The sequence below is a fragment of the Moschus berezovskii genome, chromosome 22, assembly GCF_049115385.1.
Source record: "Moschus berezovskii isolate FMDL1 chromosome 22, NW_MosBer_1.0, whole genome shotgun sequence".
In the NCBI taxonomy this organism is placed as follows: domain Eukaryota; kingdom Metazoa; phylum Chordata; class Mammalia; order Artiodactyla; family Moschidae; genus Moschus; species Moschus berezovskii.
In genome coordinates, this window is record NC_142481.1 from 5,917,531 (window position 1) to 5,939,198 (window position 21,668).

Genomic DNA, 21,668 nt, shown 5'->3' on the forward strand with positions numbered 1-21,668 from the left:
AGGGTAAGGTGAGGGAAAGGGGTTCTGGGGTGCACAGTACAGGAGGAAAGAGGCTGCAGGAGTAAATGGCACAAGGATTTGAAGGCTGCAGCGGGTTTCAAGTCCACTGCGGGATTTAAGGGAACTCAGAGGTTAAGCAAAAGCGTTAAGGGCACATCTCATATTTGCACTGTGGGGAATAAGGGTTACAGGAGGCATGGGAACATAAAAGAGATTCCACTGAATATGCAGGTTATATTGGGTAGTGTGTTCATTTTTACAATGCTAACTCCTCCAAACCACGAATCTGGTATAGCTTTCCACCTGTTTGTGTTGTCATTTCTTTCCTCAGTGTCTTACAGGCTTCCAAGCACATGTCTTTTACTTCCTTTCCTACTTTCTGAGGAAATGGATGCTTTTACTATATTTTTCAAGCATTTTACTAGCTTTGAACATGGTTGACTTACTACCTTTACCAACGAGATTTCTCCTTTTGTAATGATCATGCTTCTAGTGTGGCCTTTTTTCTGCTTAGAGGAAGTCCCTCTAACATTTCTTTTACAGCTGGTTTCACACTGCTGAATTCTTAACTTTTGCTTGTCTCTAAAACTTTTTTTTTAATTTATTTTATTGGAGGCAAATTACCTTACATTAATATATTGGTTGCTTTTGCCATACATTGACATGAATCCGCCCCGGGTGTACATGTGTTCTCTTTCTGGAATGCCCCTCCCACCTCCCTCTTCCCCATATCCTCCCTCCATGTCATCCCCGTTACCTCTCCATCAAGTCTAAACGAAAGCCTTGCTGAGTACTTTTGGTTACAGATATTGGTTGGGTCACAAAGTTCATTTGGGTTTTTCCATAAGATCTTACAGAAAAACTCAAAAGAACTTTTTGGCCAATCCAGTATTTTCCTTTCATCTTTTAAGTAATACTGTTCCACACCTCTTGGCCTGTAGAGTTTCTGCTGGAAAGTCAACTGATAGCCTTACAGGTGCTCCTTTGTAGGTAACTTGTTCCTTTTCTCTTGCTGCTTTTGATATTTTTATTTTTAAAGAGTTACTTTATAGCACAGGGAAATACATTCAGTATCTTGTTATAACCTGAAGTGGCATATAATCTGAAGAAAAAACTCAAGTCACTTTGCTGTACACTGAGGCTAACAAACCACTATAAATCAACTATACCTCTAAAAAGAAAGAGAGAGTGGAGTCTATTTCCCACAGCCTTCTGGCTCTCCTGAATTTTAAAGCTAAATGTTCTGGGTGCTCATCTTCTCCGTGTTAGAGCCCATGTAGGGCTCAGAACCCTCACCCCTTGAGGAGAATCTCTGTAGTTTTATTATTCTCCTGTATGTAGGTCACACGCCCAGCGCTATGGCTCTTGACTATACAGAGATTCCAACCCTCCTCTGTCTCGTTGTGGGCCCTTCTGCATTTCTTGAGTTGTAGCAGACCTTTTCTGGTAGCTTCCAGTCTTCCTCATTAACATTTGCTCTGTATTCAGTTGTAACTTTGGTGTGTCCATGAGAAGTGAAGAGCTCACAGTTTTTCTGCTCCACCATTTTGGAGCAGTCGCCTGGGGGTATTCTTGGAATAGCAGCCCCTAGCTGACTAAAACAGATTGTTCTGGTTAAGGAAGGTGGGTTGATTAGACTCACCTGAACTTTAGGAGTCAAATAGAGATAATTGAAAGACAAGAGACTGAAAACAGGAGAGGGACTCAATTTGCCAATGCAGGCATGGTAGATGGACAGAATTCAAATGTAAGTCTGTCAAAGGAAACACATTCTACCAACAACACGAATCAGACTGGGAGCCATTCTTATTCAGGTTCCACTTCAAAAATTCTCTTTGGACACTGCAAGGGAAGGAATGAATGAATTGGCAACTGTGCACTGTGGAAATACATCCAATTCACATATATCACATAATAGTAGGGGATTTTCTTATTTCTTATCCAGGCAAAGTCAAGCCTGTGTCACTGGAGTCACGGCTCGTGAGCAGAAAGGGGCTGACAGTAGGGAAGCATGCTGCTATGATTACAGTCTTGTTCACAAGGAAACAGCTCAGATGATCAAAAAGAGCCACAACAAGTTGAAAGATGGAGGAAAGAGTATAAAAATAGACAAAAGTGCTCCCCAGGAGAAAGATGGTTTTGGTAGCTCTGGACTCAGGGAAGGACCTGGGGAAGGGGTCGGTCCCCTGAATGTGCTGGACCTGCTGCTTATGTCTGTACGGGATGAGAACCATGGAGCTGCCAGCCCAGAGTGTGAGCCCCAAAGATAAAACATCAGGAAATAGCAACACTGCACACAATGCCTCTCTGTTTCCATCATGATGAACAGCAGAATAGTATCCAAAATCTGTTTTCTTTGTGATGTTTTTGTCACTCTATTTTCCAGTTATATATATATAGGAAAAATGACATTTACCAGCATTTGCAGGATCCAACACAGGAAAAGAGAGAGAACCACATACTTGGGAGCTGTTATTTTCAGCCTGCCCACCTGGAGTTCCGGGACTGATCGTGATCACCTGAAAGACACTCAAGAGGCAGATGCTACCGATCAACACTCCCCTCCCCACTCTGCAGAAAGAAAAGAAGTTTGCAGCCAAAATCACTGTGGATCTGCTTCCACCCAGAGACTGCCATTGTCTGGGGGACCCCTTTACAGAGGAGGACCAAGGAGTTGGCCACAATCAAGTGCTTAAGGATCAAATCTGTGGACCTTATCCTGGAGCCAGTGAAGTGAAGGACGATATAACCACAAAGCAGTGAGAAATTCCCCAGGATTCCAGCCACAGTCTGTGTTGAGATGATCGTGTCCATTGTCCAATCGCTGCTGGCTGTCCTCTCAGTTCACAGTCACTGATGCTTGTCTTGTGAGTTAGAATATCCTGCCTGGGAACATGAGGTGTGGGTTACATGCATGGTGTCAGCTGGTATCTCGTATTCTCCACTTAACATGAGTTCCCACTCGGAAACTAGCAGTTTATAAACAGCTGCATGTATGATATTTAAAGAGCATTAATATGTAAATCCAACCAGTCCATTATAAAGGAGACCAATTCTGGGTGTTCATTGGAAGGACTGATGCTAAAGCTGAAACTCCAATACTTTGGCCACCTCATGCGATGAGTTGACTCACTGGAAAAGAGTCTGATGCTGGGAAGGATTGGGGGTGGGAGGAGACGGGGACGACAGAGAATGAGATGGCTGGATGGCATCACCGACTCGATGGACATGAGTTTGAGTGAACTCCGGGAGTTGGTGATGGACAGGTAAGCCTGGCGTGCTGTGGTTCATGGGGTCGCGGAGAGTCGGACACGACTGAGTGACTGAACTGAACTGAATACGTAAAAGTAATCCCTGCAGGCTCTACACGTGATCACTTCTTCATTCTTCAAAATCTTTGAGCCAGACACTTGTTTGACCTTAATGATACAGAGAAGGATAAGATAACCACAGAACGGTTGAGTATTTGTCAAAATCTGCTTTTAGGACAGAGTGAGGACTTGAAACCCACTGGACTGGTAAAAAAAAAAGTGCATCGATCCCCTCTTTCTGCCGAAAAGTTAACTATCTGTGTTCATATCAATCCAGATTTATATTTTGCTTTTTTTCACAACTTGTTCTTTCATTTTAGACTGTACTATTTTATAACTTCCATTATAAGAAGATTCCAGTTTTGTCAAGTTTTATTCTGGAGGGCACTGTGTAGTGTGACTGAGGCTTTAGCTGTCTTGCTATATGTACATGCACTGCTGCCGGGAGAATCTGGCAGGAACCTGCCCAAGACAAGGTAATGTCATGAAGATGAGGATGGCTCAGAATTAAGATGCAGACAGGAAGATCCTTTGCTTTTATTTCAGAAAAGCAGTGATAATAGCATGTATCCCAGAAATTGTTACACAGTCACATGTAATGCCATAAACTTTGGGACATAAAACACTCATGCATGATTAATTAGTGTAAGGAGTTACTAAATTATTATTTTCAGGTGATACAATTATCTATTTGTAATAGACAATATGGCAATGAATTAGCATTTGCAAATGATATTAACACAGCAGAGATATATACAAATCAAAACCTGCAAGGCATGTATTTTTTTGCATTTTATAAATGAAAATATCACATATTTAGATTGGTATTAAGATACTTTTTAAATGGACGGAAACGATATGATATATGACTGAGAGTTGCTCCCTGAAACTCAGCATTGTTATGTGAACTTTCCTTAACATTCCATAATATGAAGAGTGAAGACAGCCTCACCATAATCAACGGACTCAGGATGTTTTCAGTGAGGACACAATTACTGTCTCCATTAACATCCAGAGTCAGAGAAAACATTTTCCTTCAAGCCGTTTCCATGTGGATACACTTTCCGCACAGGATAACATTTCTTGCAGACACGTCATCCTCTTTATTGCCACCCTGGAGGTATTATTGCTACACCTCTCCTCACCCTGAACATTGAGTCTATGTTTCCCCTATGGTAGATTCAAGAGTGAAATGATTTTACATCTACAGTTTTAAGCACCTTAAATAACCAGGTTTCGTTTTCACTTGGACCAAGCCACGATAGTCACGGGCAGTGAGGATTCAATGAAACTGCCCGAGGAGCCAGCAGGGACTGGTGTAGAGTGAGGACCCCATCTCTGTCTATCAGCTCAGCTCATACTTCACAATCTTCCCATGTTCCCACCTGGAGTTGGCACTGAATCCAGTGACTGCTCAGAAGACTGCCCCTTTCTGATATAATGGCTTACTCAGCATCCTGACCTGCCTCTCTTGTACAGACTCTGCCTCTCAGACTGAAATAGAACATCCTTACCTGGCACCTTCCTGCTCCCAGGAGAGTGGGCTCCCTGATGGTCGTTGTACCCAGCATGTGTGTGGGCGGGAGGCAGCCGGACCCCGATATCTGGGTTTGAGATGCTGTGTCTTCCCCGCTCCTCCCATCAGAGCTGCAATTATCATTTCCCCTGCAGCAGCGATGGGAGTGCAGGCCTGGGATCTCAGACCATTTCTGGAAACTTTTCTCTCGGTTGTTAATTACTGGAAACAATGACAAGTTTCTAGTTAGCACCCTTAGGGGACTAAAGGAATGTTTCCAAGAGCCTTCTTATTTTCCGTGCCCACTAATGGCAGACAGGGTCTCACATGGACGAGTGTAAGAAATACTGAAATACGCACATGACTGGGGTAACTACGTGGGTCTCTCTGGAGTCTTCACTTCCATGAGATGTTTCTCTAGTACTCTCCCGACTGGCAGTCTGTAATCAGAACCATCAACTAAAGTATTGGTGGAGAAATGCAATGTCCAGTTACCCGGGAGGTACATTCAAAGAGATAAAAGGGAAAGGAGGAACATGGGAGAGCCCATTCTATGAATCATTAGCACAAATAAATCAATTGATTGAGACTCATTTTCATAATTCCATGACAATTATGAAGGAAATCTTGTCAGGAAATTCACTTTCTTCCTGTTTAATCCTGTTGGTGATAAGAATGGGATGCAGAACAAATGCATAGAAACAAAGAGAGGTTTCGAGAAGATATCTCTTAAATAAAATCATCTAGATCTGATGGCTCAATGGTCGGAGCAATTACTTAATTCAGGAGGATCAAACCTAGACACTAAATTAAATACTACTAAAAACCAGTGGATCAACGGGAAATCAAAAAAATCAGAAACTACCTTGAAGCAAATAAAAATAAAACAGAAAGTTCAAAAATCAAGAAATAGAATAGGCAATTCTAAGAGAAACTGAGAAAGATAAAAGCATACCTGAAGAAACAAGAAAAATTTCACATAAACAACCTAACCCACCATCTAAAGAAATTATCTAAGGGATCACATAAAATGTCAAAGATAGGAGACAGAGGAAATAATATAAATCACAGAGAGTATTTTAAAAATCAGAGATCAAAACACCAACAGAAGAAGTCAATGAAACCAAGAAGTGGTTTTTTGAAAAGATACACACAACTGATAAGCCTTTAGCTGGGGTTCATCAAAAAAAAAAAAAAGAGAGAGAGAGAGAACCTAGGACTTCCCTGGTGGTGCTGCAGTTAGACTTCACCTCCTAGTGCAAGGGGTGAAGGTTTGATATCTGGAAAGGGAGCCAAGATCCCACATCCCTTGTGGACAAAAAGCAAAATGTGAAACTGAAGCAATATTGTAATAGAATCAATAAATACTTAAAAAATGGTCCACATAAAAAATCTTTGCTGCTGCTAAGAGGCATCAGTCGTGTCCGACTCCGTGCGACCCCATAGACGGGAGCCCACCAGGCTCCACCATCCCTGGGATTCTCTAGGCAAGAACACTGGAGTGGGTTGCCATTTCCTTCTCCAATGTGTGAAAGTGAAAAGTGAAAGCGAAGTCGCTCAGTCCTGTCCGACTTGTAGCGACCCCATGAACTGCAGCCCACCAGGCTTCTCTGTCCATGCGATTTTCTAAATCTTTTAAAAAAGAAAAAGAAAATAGGTACAGGTACTGTTTTGTATCGGAGAAGGCAATAGCAAGCCACTCCAGTACTCTTGCCTAGAAAATCCCATGGACGGAGGAGCCTGGTAGGCTGCAGTCCATGGGGTCGCTACGAGTCAGACATGACTGAGCGACTTCACTTTCCCTTTTCACTTTCACACATTGGAGAAGGAAATGGCAACCCACGCCAGTGTTCTTGCCTAGAGAATCCCAGGGACGGGGGAGCCTGATGGGCTGCCATCTATGGGGTCACACAGAGTCAGACACGACTGAAGTGACTTAGCAGCAGCAGCAGCACTGTTTTGTATTAAACTTTTTACATTTCTTACATCGTTTCTGAATTTAAAGTTTGCATAATTTTGTACAGCACTCATTAGCATTGCTTATGAGAATTTCATGTCAGGAATATCGAATAATGTCATGAGTCCACTATTATAAGGAGTGATACTAGAGAAATGGAATTTCAGGGAGAGTTTTGCATTGGTTCCTGGGTTTTTGGAAATGGCTTTCCAATCTGAAGCCCTTCCGATGTGACTCAGTTGGTGAAGAATCTGCCCGTAGTGCAGAGACCTGGGTTCAGTCCCTGGGTTGGGAAGATCTCCTGGTGAAGGGAAGGGTACCCACTCCAGTATTCTGGCCTGGAGAATTCCATAGACTAAGTCCATAAGGTCACAAAGAGTTAGACAGGACTGAGCGATTTTCACTTCACTTCGAATCTGATTAGAAGCAAAGACACTAATGAGCTCATTTCCAGCAGTAAAGAGAGCATGGAGAGGCCATGTCCTGATTCAGCAGTACAGACTCCCAACACATCTGCATGGGATACACCCCGTCACCTCTTAGATAAGTATCTGAGTGACTCTGCTTACAATACTTTTGAACATTTGGGGAAAACTAATGAATGTATTAACCTTGGCTGATTGTTCCTAATGTTGCTGGACTAAAGGTGAGTGAAAAGGTTGAGCTCAGTGATCGGAATGCCCCATTCCAGCACCATATGTAGAACCCCAAGGCTTCTATGTGTGCCCTGAAGGACACCCTTACCCTCTCCCACCCCTTAGCTGAGGTTGCTAAAAATCAAGCAGAGACTCTCACCCTCTTGGTATGTATTACAAAGGGTAACTCAGGAGAAAAATTGTGGGGTTCACACAATTATGTATCAAGAATTATAAGTCAAGTTGGGTTTTTTAAGGAAGATTTTATTTTAGAATAGTTTTAGATTTTCAAAACTGGCAAGACTATACAGTCTCTTTATATTCCACATTCACTTGGTGACTCTGAACTCTTATATGTGCCGCGTTGTTTAATTAATGAACTAATAGTAATTCATTTGTGCTAACTAAAGTCAATACTTTATTCATATTTTCTCAGTTTCTCTTTTATATCCATTTTCTTTTCTAAGAATTGATCCAGATACCAATTGTCATGTTGTACGCATCACTCCCTAGTCTCCTCTTTGCTGTGACAATTAATCAGACATTCCTCAGGTTTAATGATGGTGACAGATTTGAGGAGCACTAGTCCGGTATTTTCTGAAATGACCCTTAACTGAGGTTAATGTGACATTTCTTTCATGGTTATACTTGGGTTCTGTGTTTTGGGGAGGAAGCCAGCAGAGGTATAAGAGCCATTTTCATTTCATCATGTCAAGGGTCCATGCAACCAACGTGACTTATCACCGTGGATGTTAACCTAGGTCTCCAGGATGAGTAAGGGCCTCTGATTTGCTCATCAAATGTTATTTTTATCCCTTTTCATGGTGAGCTCATTGAAAGTAAGACACTATGTGCAGGCCACACTTAAGCATGGGATGTTATTTTCTACTTTTTCATGATAAACTTTTAACACAATTATGTAGAATCTTTCTGAAAAGGAATTCTGTTTCCTCAAATACTTTATTTCTTCAATTGTATTTCATTTCAGTTTTCACTGGTACACATTAATTTTTGTACTTTGAGTTATAATCTAAAACCACTTTCTTAAAAAATCAAGTTGTCCAACTTGGTGATTTTAGGTGACTTTTGTGTGTCTCTGATATAGCCCATCATTATGGTTCTTCTTACTTCTTATATGTACACCCGGGGCAGATTCATGTCAATGTGTGCCAAAACCAATACAATAATGTAAAGTAGTTAGCTTCCAATTAAAATAAATAAATTTAAAAAATAAAATAAAATTTCACACACACAAAGATAAAACATTTCCTGTTTTCTACTCTTTTATATAGGATTCTCAAATATTCTGTCCTAGCCCCAGCTTCAGCCATTACTTCACAAAGCAACAAGTACTCTTATTAGTGAATGGTGTGATGAGCCACAGTATGCACCATACATGTGGTCATGGCCACTGGTGTCTGAAAGGTGGCGTTGTATGCAGGTAGCCCAGGGGACAGAATATCCAGCCAAGCATGATATTTCTCAAACTTTAAAGTCTGACAGAATTTACCCTCCTTGGATTGTACCTGCCTTGGACAGGTGAGTTGCTTCTTCTTTCTGATTTCCTGTTTTTGGAAAGAGAATATCCATCCTATTCGGTCACACCATTGGAATTTGGTAAGCATATTAAGTATCTGCTTTCAAAAAAAAGAAGAAGACAATGGAGGAAACAAGCTCTTTGATTTCCGACTACACTGCTGTGCTACAGTCACCAAAACAGTATCCACCTGGCACAAAAACAGACACATAGCACAGTGGAATAGAACAGAGAGCCCAGAGATAAATCCACGCCCTAGTGGCCATTTAACCTATGACAAAGAAGGCAGAACTATATAATGGAGAAAAGATAGCCTCTTCCAGAAGTGTAATGGGGGGTGGAATGGTGGGCATGACTCAGGTTAACAGGGAGGGGTTACGCATATACTTATGGCTGATTCACGCTGTTGTGCAGCACACAGCACTAACTAACAACAATGTAAAGCAATGAACCTCCAATCAAAAATAAATTTTAAAAAAGTGATACTGGACTGCTATGTGTAAAAGAATGAAATTATCTGAATATTTTCTCTAAGTGTATACAAGAATAAACACAAAATAGACACCAATACGAAACTGGAAACCATAAAATCCCTAGAAGGAAATATATCCAGAATACTTTCTGTCATTAAAGGTAGCAATGTTTTTGGGAGTCTGTCTTCTAAAGCAAAGGCAACAAAAGCAAAAATAAACAAATGAGACCTCAGTTCAGTTCAGTTCAGTTGCTCAGTCGTGTCCGACTCTTTGGGACACCATGTACTACAACATGCTAGGCTTCCTTGTCCATCACCAATTCCTGGAGCTTGCTCAAACTCATGTCCATTGAGTCTGGGATGCTATCCACCATCTTATCCCCTGTCATCCCCTTCTGCTCTTGCCTTCAATCTTTCCCAGCATCAAGGTCTTTTCCAATGAGTCAGTTCTTCACGTCAGGTGGCCAAAGTACTGGAGTTTCAGCTTCAGCATCAGTCCTTCCAATGAATATTCAGAACTGATTTCCTTGCAGTTCAAGTGACTCTCAAGAGTCTTCTCCAACACCACACTTCAAAAATGAGACCTAACTAAATTTAAAATATTTTGCACAGCAAAGGAAGCCATTGACAAAAGGAAAAGATAACATCCTGAATCAGATAAAATGGTTTCCAAGAACATGACAGGAAGGGAGTTAATAGTCAAATGTACGCGCAGTTCATACAACTCAATACTAAAAAAAAAAAAACAATGTGGGAGAAAATGGGTGGAAAACCTCAATAAACATTATTCCAAAGAAGACGTGCAAATGGCTCACAGGCACAAGAAAAGATGCTCAACATCATTATTCATTAGAGAAATGCAGTCAATATCATAGTTATACATCACCCCACATCCATCAGAACGGATATCATCAAAAAGATCACGCGTAGCAAATGGTGGTGAGGATGTGGAGAAAGGAGAACTTTAGTACACCATGGAAGGGATGGAAATTTGTGCAGCCACTTGTGGAAAGCAGTATGGAGCGTCCTCAAAAACCTACAAAGAACTACCAAGTCAAGCAGAAAACCATACATCTGTAAGTATACTTTGGCCGCCTGATGCGAAGAGCTGACACATTAAAAAAGACCCTGATGCTGGGAAAGATTGAAGGCAGGAGGACAAGGGGATGACAGAGGATGAGATGGTTGGATGGCATCACCGACACGATGGACATGAGTTTGAGCAAGCTCCAGGACTTGGTGAAGAATAGGGATACCTGGTGTGCTGCAGTCCAAGGGGTCACAAAGAGTCAGACATGACTGAGCAACTGAACAGCAATAATATACATCCAAAGAAAATGAACATACTAATTCAGTGAGCAGTGAATGGATAAGGATGTTGTACACACACACACAGACACACACACTGGTATATCACTTAGTCACAGAAGAATTATATTTTGCCATTGCAACAGGAAGGAAAGACATGGAAGCCAGTAAGCTTAGTGAAATAAATCAAAGACAAATATTGTATGCTATGACTTATATGTGAAACCTAAAATATAAAATAGAAATGAATGAATACAACTAAACAGAAAGAGACTCAGATACAGAGAAGAAGCTAACTGTTGCTAACTGTTGGGAGAGAAAAAGAGGGTGGAACAAGGTACTGTAAGGATTTTGAATTCAGAATCTATATATAACACTGAATCACTATGCTGCATTCATAAAACTAAAACTGTAAATCAAATACAATTATACAGAAAAAACTTAAATTTAAAAGGACTAATGTTTTTAATAGAGGTGCTAACTATGGCTAAAACCACAATCATAAAACAATACCTAAATACATTACCATCTTTGACACTTATACATTTATACAATGCTATATGTCAAATACATTTAATTCTAAAAATCAGCTGAAGCATACTTTTTGTTTCTAATTTTTGTGGGAGTATAATGTTCTTTTTGTTCTCCTTTTGTTGCACTTCACTTAAATCTGGTCATTTCTACGTGAAAATACTTGAGTGTACTAATCTCCATAAAAAACTGTATTTCCAACAAATACTGCAATCTCCTGAAATGCATGAGACACCAGTTTGATTCCTAGGTTGGGAAGTTCCCCTGGAGAATGGACAGGATACCCACTCCAGTATTCTTGGGCTTCCCTGGTGGCTTAGATGGCAAAGAATCTGCCTGCAATCAGGGAGACCTGGGTTGATCCCTAGGTTGGGAAGATCCCCAGGAGGAGGGCATGGCAATCCACTCCAGTATTCTTGCCTGGAGAATCCCCACGGACAGAGGAGCCTGGCGGGCTACAGTCCATGGGATCTCAAAGACTGAGAGACTACACACACACATTTGAAATCTCTGATTTCGTTTTCTAACACAGTTCACTGGTTTCCTTTCCATTGAGGGTTCATGTAATTACATGGGGGGTCACCAAATAATCCAGGAAAATTCCCTCTCTTGACATCAACTGATTAGTAAACTTAATGGATTTGACCATGGGCCCAAACTGATTCAGCACTCTCCTTCATCTGGGGAAATGGACCTACTGGGTGGAGAGGAAAAACACTTAGAAGGAAGACATTCATCTTGGGTAAGACCCACAGGGTTCCAGCACCTTAGGATCAGACACCACTGCCAATAGAATGGTGACATTCAAGGAGCAGAGAGGAAGTAATGTTTCAAACCGGCAGCAATTCCAACTCTGCCATCTCCAACCACACCCCCTACCAAGGTAATGACTGCCAGCACGCTCCTGAGAAAAGCGGAGACCTGCATCCACCTCAAATCCAGCTCGACCACCAAAGGCAACAGACACACACCAGGTACATATGGGCCCACCACCTAAGAACATCTCCTCAGGGTCATTCTGAGGCAACTGTTTTACCTAAACTCATTGAGGCAGACATAATTAGCAAAATCAAAAGGCAAAAGAACTACTCGCAAATGAAAGACCAGTAGAACAACTCCTGAAAAAAAAATCAACAAGTTATCAGATAAAAATTTAATAAAAATATGAACTGAATGAAAGGGGGAAAGTGATGCAAATACTGAATATTTTAACTTGGAACCAGAAAATATATTTTTTTTAATTTTAGAAATGAAAAATAGCTAAAAGAAAATATACATAGAAGAAATAGAGAGCAGACTAGGTGATACAGAAGAATGCACACATGATCTGGAAGGTACAATAATGAAAATTACCCAATAAGAAGACTAGAAAGAAGGACAATTTTCAAAACGATAGCCACTCAAGAGATCTCTGAGAACAGACCTTATGGACACAGCACGAAAAGGAGCAGGTGGAAACAACTCAGGGGGTGGCACTAACGTATATACACCGCCATGTGTAACACAGATAGCAAGTGGGAAGTCACTGTACAGTGCAGGGACTCCAGCCTGGAGCTCTTTAACAACCTAGAGGGGTGGGGTGGGGTGGGAGATGGGAGGAAGTTCCAAGAGGGAGGGCACATGTGTATACCTATGGCTGACTCATGTTGATGTATGGCAGAATCCAACACAACAGGATAAAGCAATTAGACTCCAATTAAAAAATAAGTTATAGAAAAGAGACCTTGAGATAACATCAACAGTGACAGCGAAAGTGTTAGTTGCTCAGTCATGTCGACTCTTTGTGACCCCATGGACTGTAGCCTCTGTCCATGGAATTCTCCAGGCAGGAATATTGCAGTGGGTTGCCATTCCCATCTCCAGGGGATCTTCCCACACCAGGGATCGAAGCCAGGTCTCCCACATTGCAGGCAGGTTCTTTACCGGCTGAGCCACCAGGGATTCAAACTATAAGAGTTCCAGAAAGAAAAGAGATAGGGATGAGGATGGAAGATATATCAGAGGAAATACGGCTTAAAATTTACCAAACTTGAGGAAGAAAACAGATATTCAGATGCAGGAAGCACACAGAGTTGGAAAAGATGAACTGAAATAGACCTACACATATCATCCAAGAAATATCATAATTTAAAAGTCAAGAATTCAAAAGGCAGCAACAGAAAAACAAGGAGTCATTTATGAGGGAATCTCCAAAAGACTACCAGTTGATATCTCTGCAGACACTCTGGAGGCCAGCAAGGAGCCACATGATATATTCAAGGTGCTGAAAAGGAAAAAGCTGCAATCACAGATATTCTTTCCAGCAAGACTGTTATTTAGAACAGAAGAAGAGAGGAAGAATTTCTTAGACAAGCAAAAATGAAGAGAATTCTTTCATCTACACCTACATTAAAAAATGTTGAAAGGTCTTTTTTAAGTGGAAAAGAAGTTTCAATCTATAGGAAAGAAAATCTGACATAAAGTAAGGCCAATATAGAGTAAGGACTAAGGATCAACCACTTAATTCAATATATAGATGAAAAGACAAAGTAATGATAAAAGCAACTACAACTACAGCAGTTAACGGATAAGCAAGATGTAAATTATGACATCAAAAACATGAAATGTGGGTAAAAGGAGGAGAGAGTGTAAAAGTGTTAGAAGGAATCTGAATTTAAATGATGATCAGGTTAAACCAAGGAGCTGTAACGATAGGTCAATATATATGAACCCCCTGGAAACCAAAACTCAACACTCTACAACAGACACAGATAAACTAAAAGAAAGCAATACAAGCATGCCACTGAAGAAAACCCTCAAACCGCAAGGGGGGAAACAAAAAGCAGTGACTGAAGAGCTACAAACACAGCTGACAGACAAGTGATAAAACGGCCTAAGTCCAGACCTGTCAGTAATGACGTTAAGTGAAAGCGGACAAAACGCTCCAACCGAGAGACACAGGGCTGACTGGATTAAAACCAAAAACCAAACTCTTTCAGTATGCTGCCTGCAAGAGACTTGAAAGTGAAATGCTCAGTGTGTCCAAAACTTTGCGACCCGAAGGACTGTAGCCCCCAGGCTCCTCTGTCTATGGAGTTCTCCAGGCCAGAATACTGGAGTGGTTAGCAGTATCCTTCTCCAGGGGATCTTCTCAATCCAGGGACTGATCCCAGGTCTCCCTCATTGCAGGCAGATTCTTTACCATCTGAGCCACCAGGGCAGTGTGCAAGAGACTTACCTCAGTTTTAAATCTGCAAAGGGCCTGAAAGTGGGAGGAATGGAAAAGATATTTCATGCAAACAAATTATAAGAACTCAGGGGTAGCAACACTCATGTCAGACAAATAGATTTGAAAACTAAGGCTATACCAAAAGACAAAGAATACTTACAATAACAAAGGGATCAATACAAGAAGAGAATGTTACGGTCATTCACATCTGAACCCAATATAGTTCAGTTCAGTTGCTCAGTCGTGTCCGATTCTTTGCAACCCCATGAACATGTCTAGCCTTGACTAGACAGACCTTTGGGGACAAAGAAATGTCTCTGCTTTTCGATACGCTGTCTAACTTGGTCATAACTTTCCTTCCAAGGAATAATCGTCTTTTAATTTCACAGCTGCAATCACCATCTACAGTGATTTTGGAGCCCAGAAAAATAAAGCTAGCCACTGTTTCCGCTGTTTGCCGTGCTGAACCCAATACAAGGAGTAACCAAAACTATACAGCAAATACCCACACTCATCATGGTAGAAACTGACAATAATACAAAAATGGTAGGGGATGTTAACACCCCAGTTTCATTAATGGAAACATCATCCAGACAGAAAATTGGTAAGGCAACAGAGATCCTATATGGTGCAACTGACTAGCTGAATTTAGTAGGCATCTCTAGGATTTTACATCAAAAAACAATAGAATACACTTTCTTTTAAAGTGAAATGTCCTCCAGGATACATCACGTGCTAAGCCACGAAACAAGTCTTAACAAATTTCATTGAACAGAAATCATCTGAAGCATTTCTTGAAACTGGATATCAAGTACAGAAAGAAAAATAGGAAAAGAACAAACACATAGAAAGGAAACACACTACTAAACAATGATAGATTCAAAAAAGATATCAAAGAGTAAATCAGAAATTACCAGAAGACAAATGAGAATGAAAGCACAACATGCCAAAATTGATGGAACACAGTGAACACAGTTGTAAGGGAAAACTTTATATTGATGCAGGCCTACTTCAAATATCTCAGAAAAATCTAAAGAAGAAACCCAAACCCACTTAACTGACCAAATTTCTAGAAACAATCTCTAGGACTGAATCAGGAAGAAACATACAGTCTGAACAGACTGATGACGAGCTGTGAAACCAGTCAGTAATCACAACCTCCCAGCAAACAATGTCCAGGACCTGATGGTGTCACATGGGATCCTGTAAAACATTTTAAAAAATAACATCTATCGTTCTTAAACTATTCCAAAAAGTTGAAAAGGAGGGGACACTCCTAAATTTGTTCTATCAAGTTACCTTTACACTGATATCAGTACTAGAAAAAGACAGAAAAGGAAACAGAATTACAGAAAAGAAAATTATAGTGCATTTTCTTTGAATATGGTTGGAAATTTTTCAACAAAATATTAGCAGACAAAATTCAACAATTTATAAAAACTGTCATAAATGATTATAAAGTCGCATTTTTCCAGAGATGCAAGGAAGATTAAAAATCCACAAATCAATCATGGGATATATCGCATTTTCAAAAAGGAACGATTAACACATGATTATGTCAACAGATGTAGAAAAAGCACTGACAAAGTCTAACATCCTTTCACCCTAAAAACTCTCAGACATATGGCTAGAGATGATACATCTCCGCATAATAAAGCCCATTTATGACAAACCCACAGCTAACATCACAGTCAGAGCTGGATGCCTTTTCCTCTAAAATCAGGAACAAGAGAAGAACGCTCACCCTAGCCACTCTGGCTTAACACAGCACTGGAAGTCCTAGCCACAGAATTGGACAAAACAGTAATAACAGGTATTGAACTCATAAGAGAAGAGGCAACCCTGCCACTTCTGCAGAGAAATGATCCTTTGTGTAGAAAACCATAATGTCGCCACCAGAAAACTAACTGATGAATTCAGTACACACACAATGGGGAATATTCTTCGCCCCTTAAGAATAAAATTTTGCTGCCTCTAACATAGATGGACCTGGAAATCATTAGGTTTAGTGAATTAAGGCAGAGAAAGAAAAACACTGTATACTATCACTTGACATACAGAATCTAAAACTAGTACAAATGAATGAAAATGATGATATAGAAAAAGACTCGCCTATAGAGAAGAAACTAGTGTTTACAGTGGGGAGAGAAAGTGGGAAGGGGCAAGACAGAGCAAAGATTTAGAAGTACACACTACTATGTATAACATAAAGAAACTACAAGGACATACTTTACAGCACAGGGGATATAGCCAATAGTTCATAATAACTTTAAGCAAAGTATAACCTATACATTGACCCACAGTGTTGTTCCTCTGCCACTACCATAACACTGTAAATCAACTATAATTCAATGAGACATTTAACGTAAAAGAAAACTTATGCATTGCGATATGTGGTTGTAATGGCAGTCACATTACAATATTTATCTGTAACAAACTACCAAATCTTATACTTTAAATTTATACAGTGTTATATGCCAAATGTATTTCAGTCTAAAAAATCTGCTAAAATATATTTTTTTCCGGTGTGCTTTTTATTGTACTTCACTTCAAACTGCTCATTTCTACATGAAAATATTTTAATGTGCTAATCTCTCTGCAAGACTCTTTCTAATAAACCCTGCCATCGCTCTTAACAATGTTAACTATAAACTTGTAACTGGCTCCCAAATTCTTACCTGATTTTACCTTCGAGTGCTAAGCAGGGTATTCTTTACACCCTGAGGAGATTAATTTCTTCAGTTTTATTTCTGACTACTGTACACACTGACCCATTATCAAGTATACTTTTACCTATAAATCCATATCTACTTCATTTCTGGGAAATTCGTTTTGGTAGACTGGAAGTAACACATTTGAACACTTTGTATTATGCACATTATTTCAAGGCCTGCTGTTTATTGCATAAATCGAAACTCCTTTTCTACAAGAAAACTTCATGGATATAGTCATCTTTCTGGCAATATATCTCAATTGGTCTTTATGTTGAAGAAGATGCTTGGCATGTCTGGTATAATATTGAGATTCAAAATTTAAATTAGGATTCTGAGAGGGAATAAGTGAACTGGCAATGGCTCATTATAGAAATAAATAAAATTCACAGTTTTCTCATAATAGTCGAGGACTTTGCATTTCTCATCCAGGCAAAGTAGAGCCTGTGTACACTGGAGTTACGGCTCATGAGCAGAAAGGGGCTGACAGTAGGGAAGCACGCTGCAGTGACTACAGTAACGTCCACAAGGACCGGGCTGGGCTGATCCAAAAGAGCCAGGAGCACTTGGAAGATGGAGGAGAGAATATAAAAGTAGACAAAGGTGCTCCCCAGGAGAAGGATGGTTTTGGTAGCTCTGGACTCGGGGGAGGACCTGGAGGAGGCGTCGGGCCTACGAATGTGCTGGACCTGCTGCTTATGTCTGTACAGGATGAGAACCATGGAGCCGCCGGCCCAGAGCGTGAGCCCCAAACATAAAACATCAGGGAATAATAACAATGCTGAATACAAGGCATCTTCAGTTTTGTCAGTAAGAGTAGAAGAACAGTAGCCAAAATCTCTTTCCTCTGTGATGTTTTTGTCACTCCATTTGCCAGTTATATGGAAAGGAAAAATGACATTTACCGGCATTTGCAGGATCCAACACAGGAAAAGAGAGGGAACGATGTACTTAGGAGCTGTTACTTTCAGCGCTGCCCACCTGGAGTTCCAAGGACTGATCGTGATCACCTGAAAGACACTCAAGAGGCAGATGCTACTGATGGACACTCCCCTCCCCACTCTGTGCAGAAAGAAGAGAAGTTTGCAGCCAAAATCACTGCGGATATGCTTCCACCCAAGGACTGCCATTGTCTGGGGGACCCCTTTACAAAGGAGGACCAAGGAGTTGGCCACAATCAGGTGCTTAAGGATCAAATCTGTGGACCTTATCCTGTAACCCATGAAGTGAAAGACGATATAACGGCAAAGGAGTGAGAAATTCCCCAGGGTTCCAACCACCGTCTGTGTTAAGATGATCACGTCCATTATGAAAAAGCTGCTGGCCATCCTCTCAGTTCACAGTCACTGGTACTTGTGAGTTAGAATGTCCTGTGTGGGAATATGAGGCATGGGCTACATGCATCGTGTCAACTGAAATCCAGTATTCTCCACTTAACAATAGTTCCCACTTGGAAATATTTGCTTCTTGTGTTTCTGTTACCAGCAGTGTTTAAAGGGGTGCATGTATAACATTTAAAGAGAACTAATATGTAAAATTAATCACTGAAGATACTCTGTGATCACTTCTTCATTCTTCACAAATTTATTAGGCAGGATTTGAAGGGACCTTAGGTATACAGAGGAATGTAACCTACACCCAGACAGGTTAAGTATTTGTCAAATCTGCTTCTTAATGCAGAGTGAGGACTGAATCCCATTGGGCTACTCAAGACAGTGGTTTGAGGAACTTCCCAGGTGCTTAAATGATTAAGACTCTGCCTGTCACCACAGAGAGTCCAGGTTCAATCCCTGGTCCAGGATCGAAGATCCCACGAACTTTGATGCACGGCCAAAAACAAGTAAAGAGAGTGTACTGATCACCAGCCATGTCAAACAGCTAGGTAGTTGCAAGCATATAATAAACCAGATCTATATTTGATTTTGATTTCACAACTTTTTGGATTGTAGACCTGTGGTATTTTGTCATTTTCATATAACATGATTCCATTTATTTGTAAAGCTTTATTCTATGGTACCACGTATTAGGAATAAAGTCTTAGCATCTTAATACATGAACATCACTGCTGGCAGTAGAATACAGCAGGAACCTGCCTCAGGACAAGGCAATGTCATGAAGACAAGAATGCTTCGCTGTGAGCATGGCAACAGAAAGACTCTTTTGTTCCTATTTCAGAAACACAACTAAAATAACGTATATTATAGAAATGTTTGAATAATCGTATGTAGGCAATAAACCTTAGGGCATAAAACACTAGCATGTGATAAAACAGTTTAAGACAAAATAAAATTATTATTGTCTAACCATACACTGAACCAGTATGCTATTGTCTGAGCCCAGTGAATATATTAGCAATGAATTAATATTTGCAACTGACATTAAAAAACAAGACACAGAGGCAAAATTTAGCACTTGTGAAGCAGGTATTCCTGTGTCTTTCATAAACTGACAGACTAGATTTCTTAGAATGTCAACAAATTGGTGTTGGTGTCTCTGTTTCTGATGCGATCCCTTACCCAGAATCTTGATCTGCCTTTCTCTCACGGACTCTGCTGCTCAGACGAAAGTGCAATGAACATACCTTCTAGCTGGCAGGACAAGGGCTCGGTGGTTATACCCAGTATGTGTGTGTGAGGAAGGCAGCCAGATCCTGATAAATGGGTGTGAGATGCTGTCCTCCCCTCCCCTCCTGTCAGAGCTGCAATTATCATCTCACCTGCAGCAGCGATGGGAGTGCAGGCCTGGGATCTGAGACCATTTCTGAGAACTTTTCTCTCGGTTGTTAATTACTGGAAACAGTGACAAGTTTCTAGTTAGCACCCTTTGGAGACAAATGGCTGTACCTGAGAGGCATTTTCTTTTCCATGATCCCTGAAGGTGATGGTCTCACGAGGAAGAAATGCTGAAATCACACACATTAGGGACTGACACAAACCATGTGCATCCCTCTGGATTCTTCACTTCCCTGAGATGTCTCTCTGCCCTCATACTAGGACTTTCCTCACCTTCAGCCACTGAATGGAACCGTCAGTGAAAGTATTGGTAAAGAAATGGAATGAGACAAAATACCTGGGAAGTATATTCAAAGAGTCAAAAGGAAAAGGAGGAACATCATCAAGAACTCACGATAGGAACCACCAGCACAACTTATATCAATTTAGACTCATTTTCATAATCCAATGCCAATTATTACGGAAATTTTGTAAGAAAATATACTTTATTATTACTGAACCCTGTGATAAAAATTGGTTGCCAAACAAATAAATAGAAAAAAGAGAGAGGGTTTGAAAATACTTATAAAATAAAAGCACCTAGATCAGATGCCTCGATGACTTTATCAAATACTTAATACAAGAGCATCCTGGCAACGAAAAAATATGCCACTAAAAACCAGTGCATCCGTGCAAAATTAAAAGAAAATCTGAAATGCAAGTAGGAGGCTTCACAAAAAGCAAGCACACTGACATCTTGATCATGTACTTCTAGTCTCCAGAACTGTGAAAAGAGAACTATCTATGTTTAAACCTCCCATGCTGTTGTATTTTATTAAGGCAGACTTAAAATATCATACAAACTGTAAGAGTCTGTCTGTTTGATCCTGGGGCATCCAAGGGTGAGCCTGAAATTTATGTCAGAGAAAGTTTTGCCTATGTTCTCTGCTAGCAGTTTTATGGTGTCGTGTCTTCTATTTAACTGTTGGAGCCATGTTGAGTTTATTTTTGTGTATGGTTTGAGGATGTGATTTGACTTCACTGATTTACATGAGGCTGTCCAGCTACCAGAGAAGAGTGGAGAAATAACTCGAGAAAGAATGAACAGAAGGAGCCAAATCGAAAACAATGCCCAGTTGTGAATGTGACTGGTGATGGAAGTACAGTCCGATGCTGCAGAGAACAATATTGCACAGGAACCTGGAATGTTAGGTCCACGAATCAAGGTACATTGGAAGTGGTCAAATGGGAGATGGGAGGAGTGAACGTCGACATTTTAGGATTCAGTGAACTAAAATGGGCGGGAACGGGCAAATTTAATTCAGATGACCATTATATGTACTCCTATGTGCAAGAATCCCTTAGAAGAAATGGAGTAACCCTCATAGCTAACAAAAGAGTCCAAAATGTAATATTTGGGTGTAATTGCAAAAATGACAGAATGATCTCTGTTCGTTTCCAAGGTAGAGCATTAAATATCACAGTAGTCCAGGTCGATGCCCCAACCAGCAATGCTGAAGAAGCTAAAGTTAAACTGTTCTATGAAGACCTACATGACGTTCTAGAACTAACACCAAAAAAAGATGTCCTTTTTATCATAGGGGACTGGAATACAAAGGTAGGAAATCAAGAGATAGCTGGAGCAAAAGGCAAGTTTGGCCTTGGACTACAAAATGAAGCAGGGCTAAGGCTAACAGAGTTTTGCCAAGACAACGCACTGGTCATAGCAAACACCCTCTTTCAACAACGCAGGATTCAATTCTACACCAGA

General features: G+C 40.5%; 1 protein-coding gene and 1 pseudogene across 1 annotated transcript; both read right to left on the reverse strand.

Moving 5' to 3' along the window:
* Positions 1-1,806: 1,806 nt before the first annotated feature.
* Positions 1,807-2,814, reverse strand: LOC129546327 (vomeronasal type-1 receptor 4-like; annotated as a pseudogene).
* Positions 2,815-17,572: 14,758 nt separating this feature from the next.
* On the reverse strand, positions 17,573-18,514 carry LOC148774307 (vomeronasal type-1 receptor 4-like). The gene has a single exon (XM_088830189.1). The coding sequence runs from the start codon at positions 18,512-18,514 to the stop codon at positions 17,573-17,575; it is 942 nt and encodes a 313-aa protein (XP_088686315.1).
* Between the last annotated feature and the right edge of the window lie 3,154 nt (positions 18,515-21,668).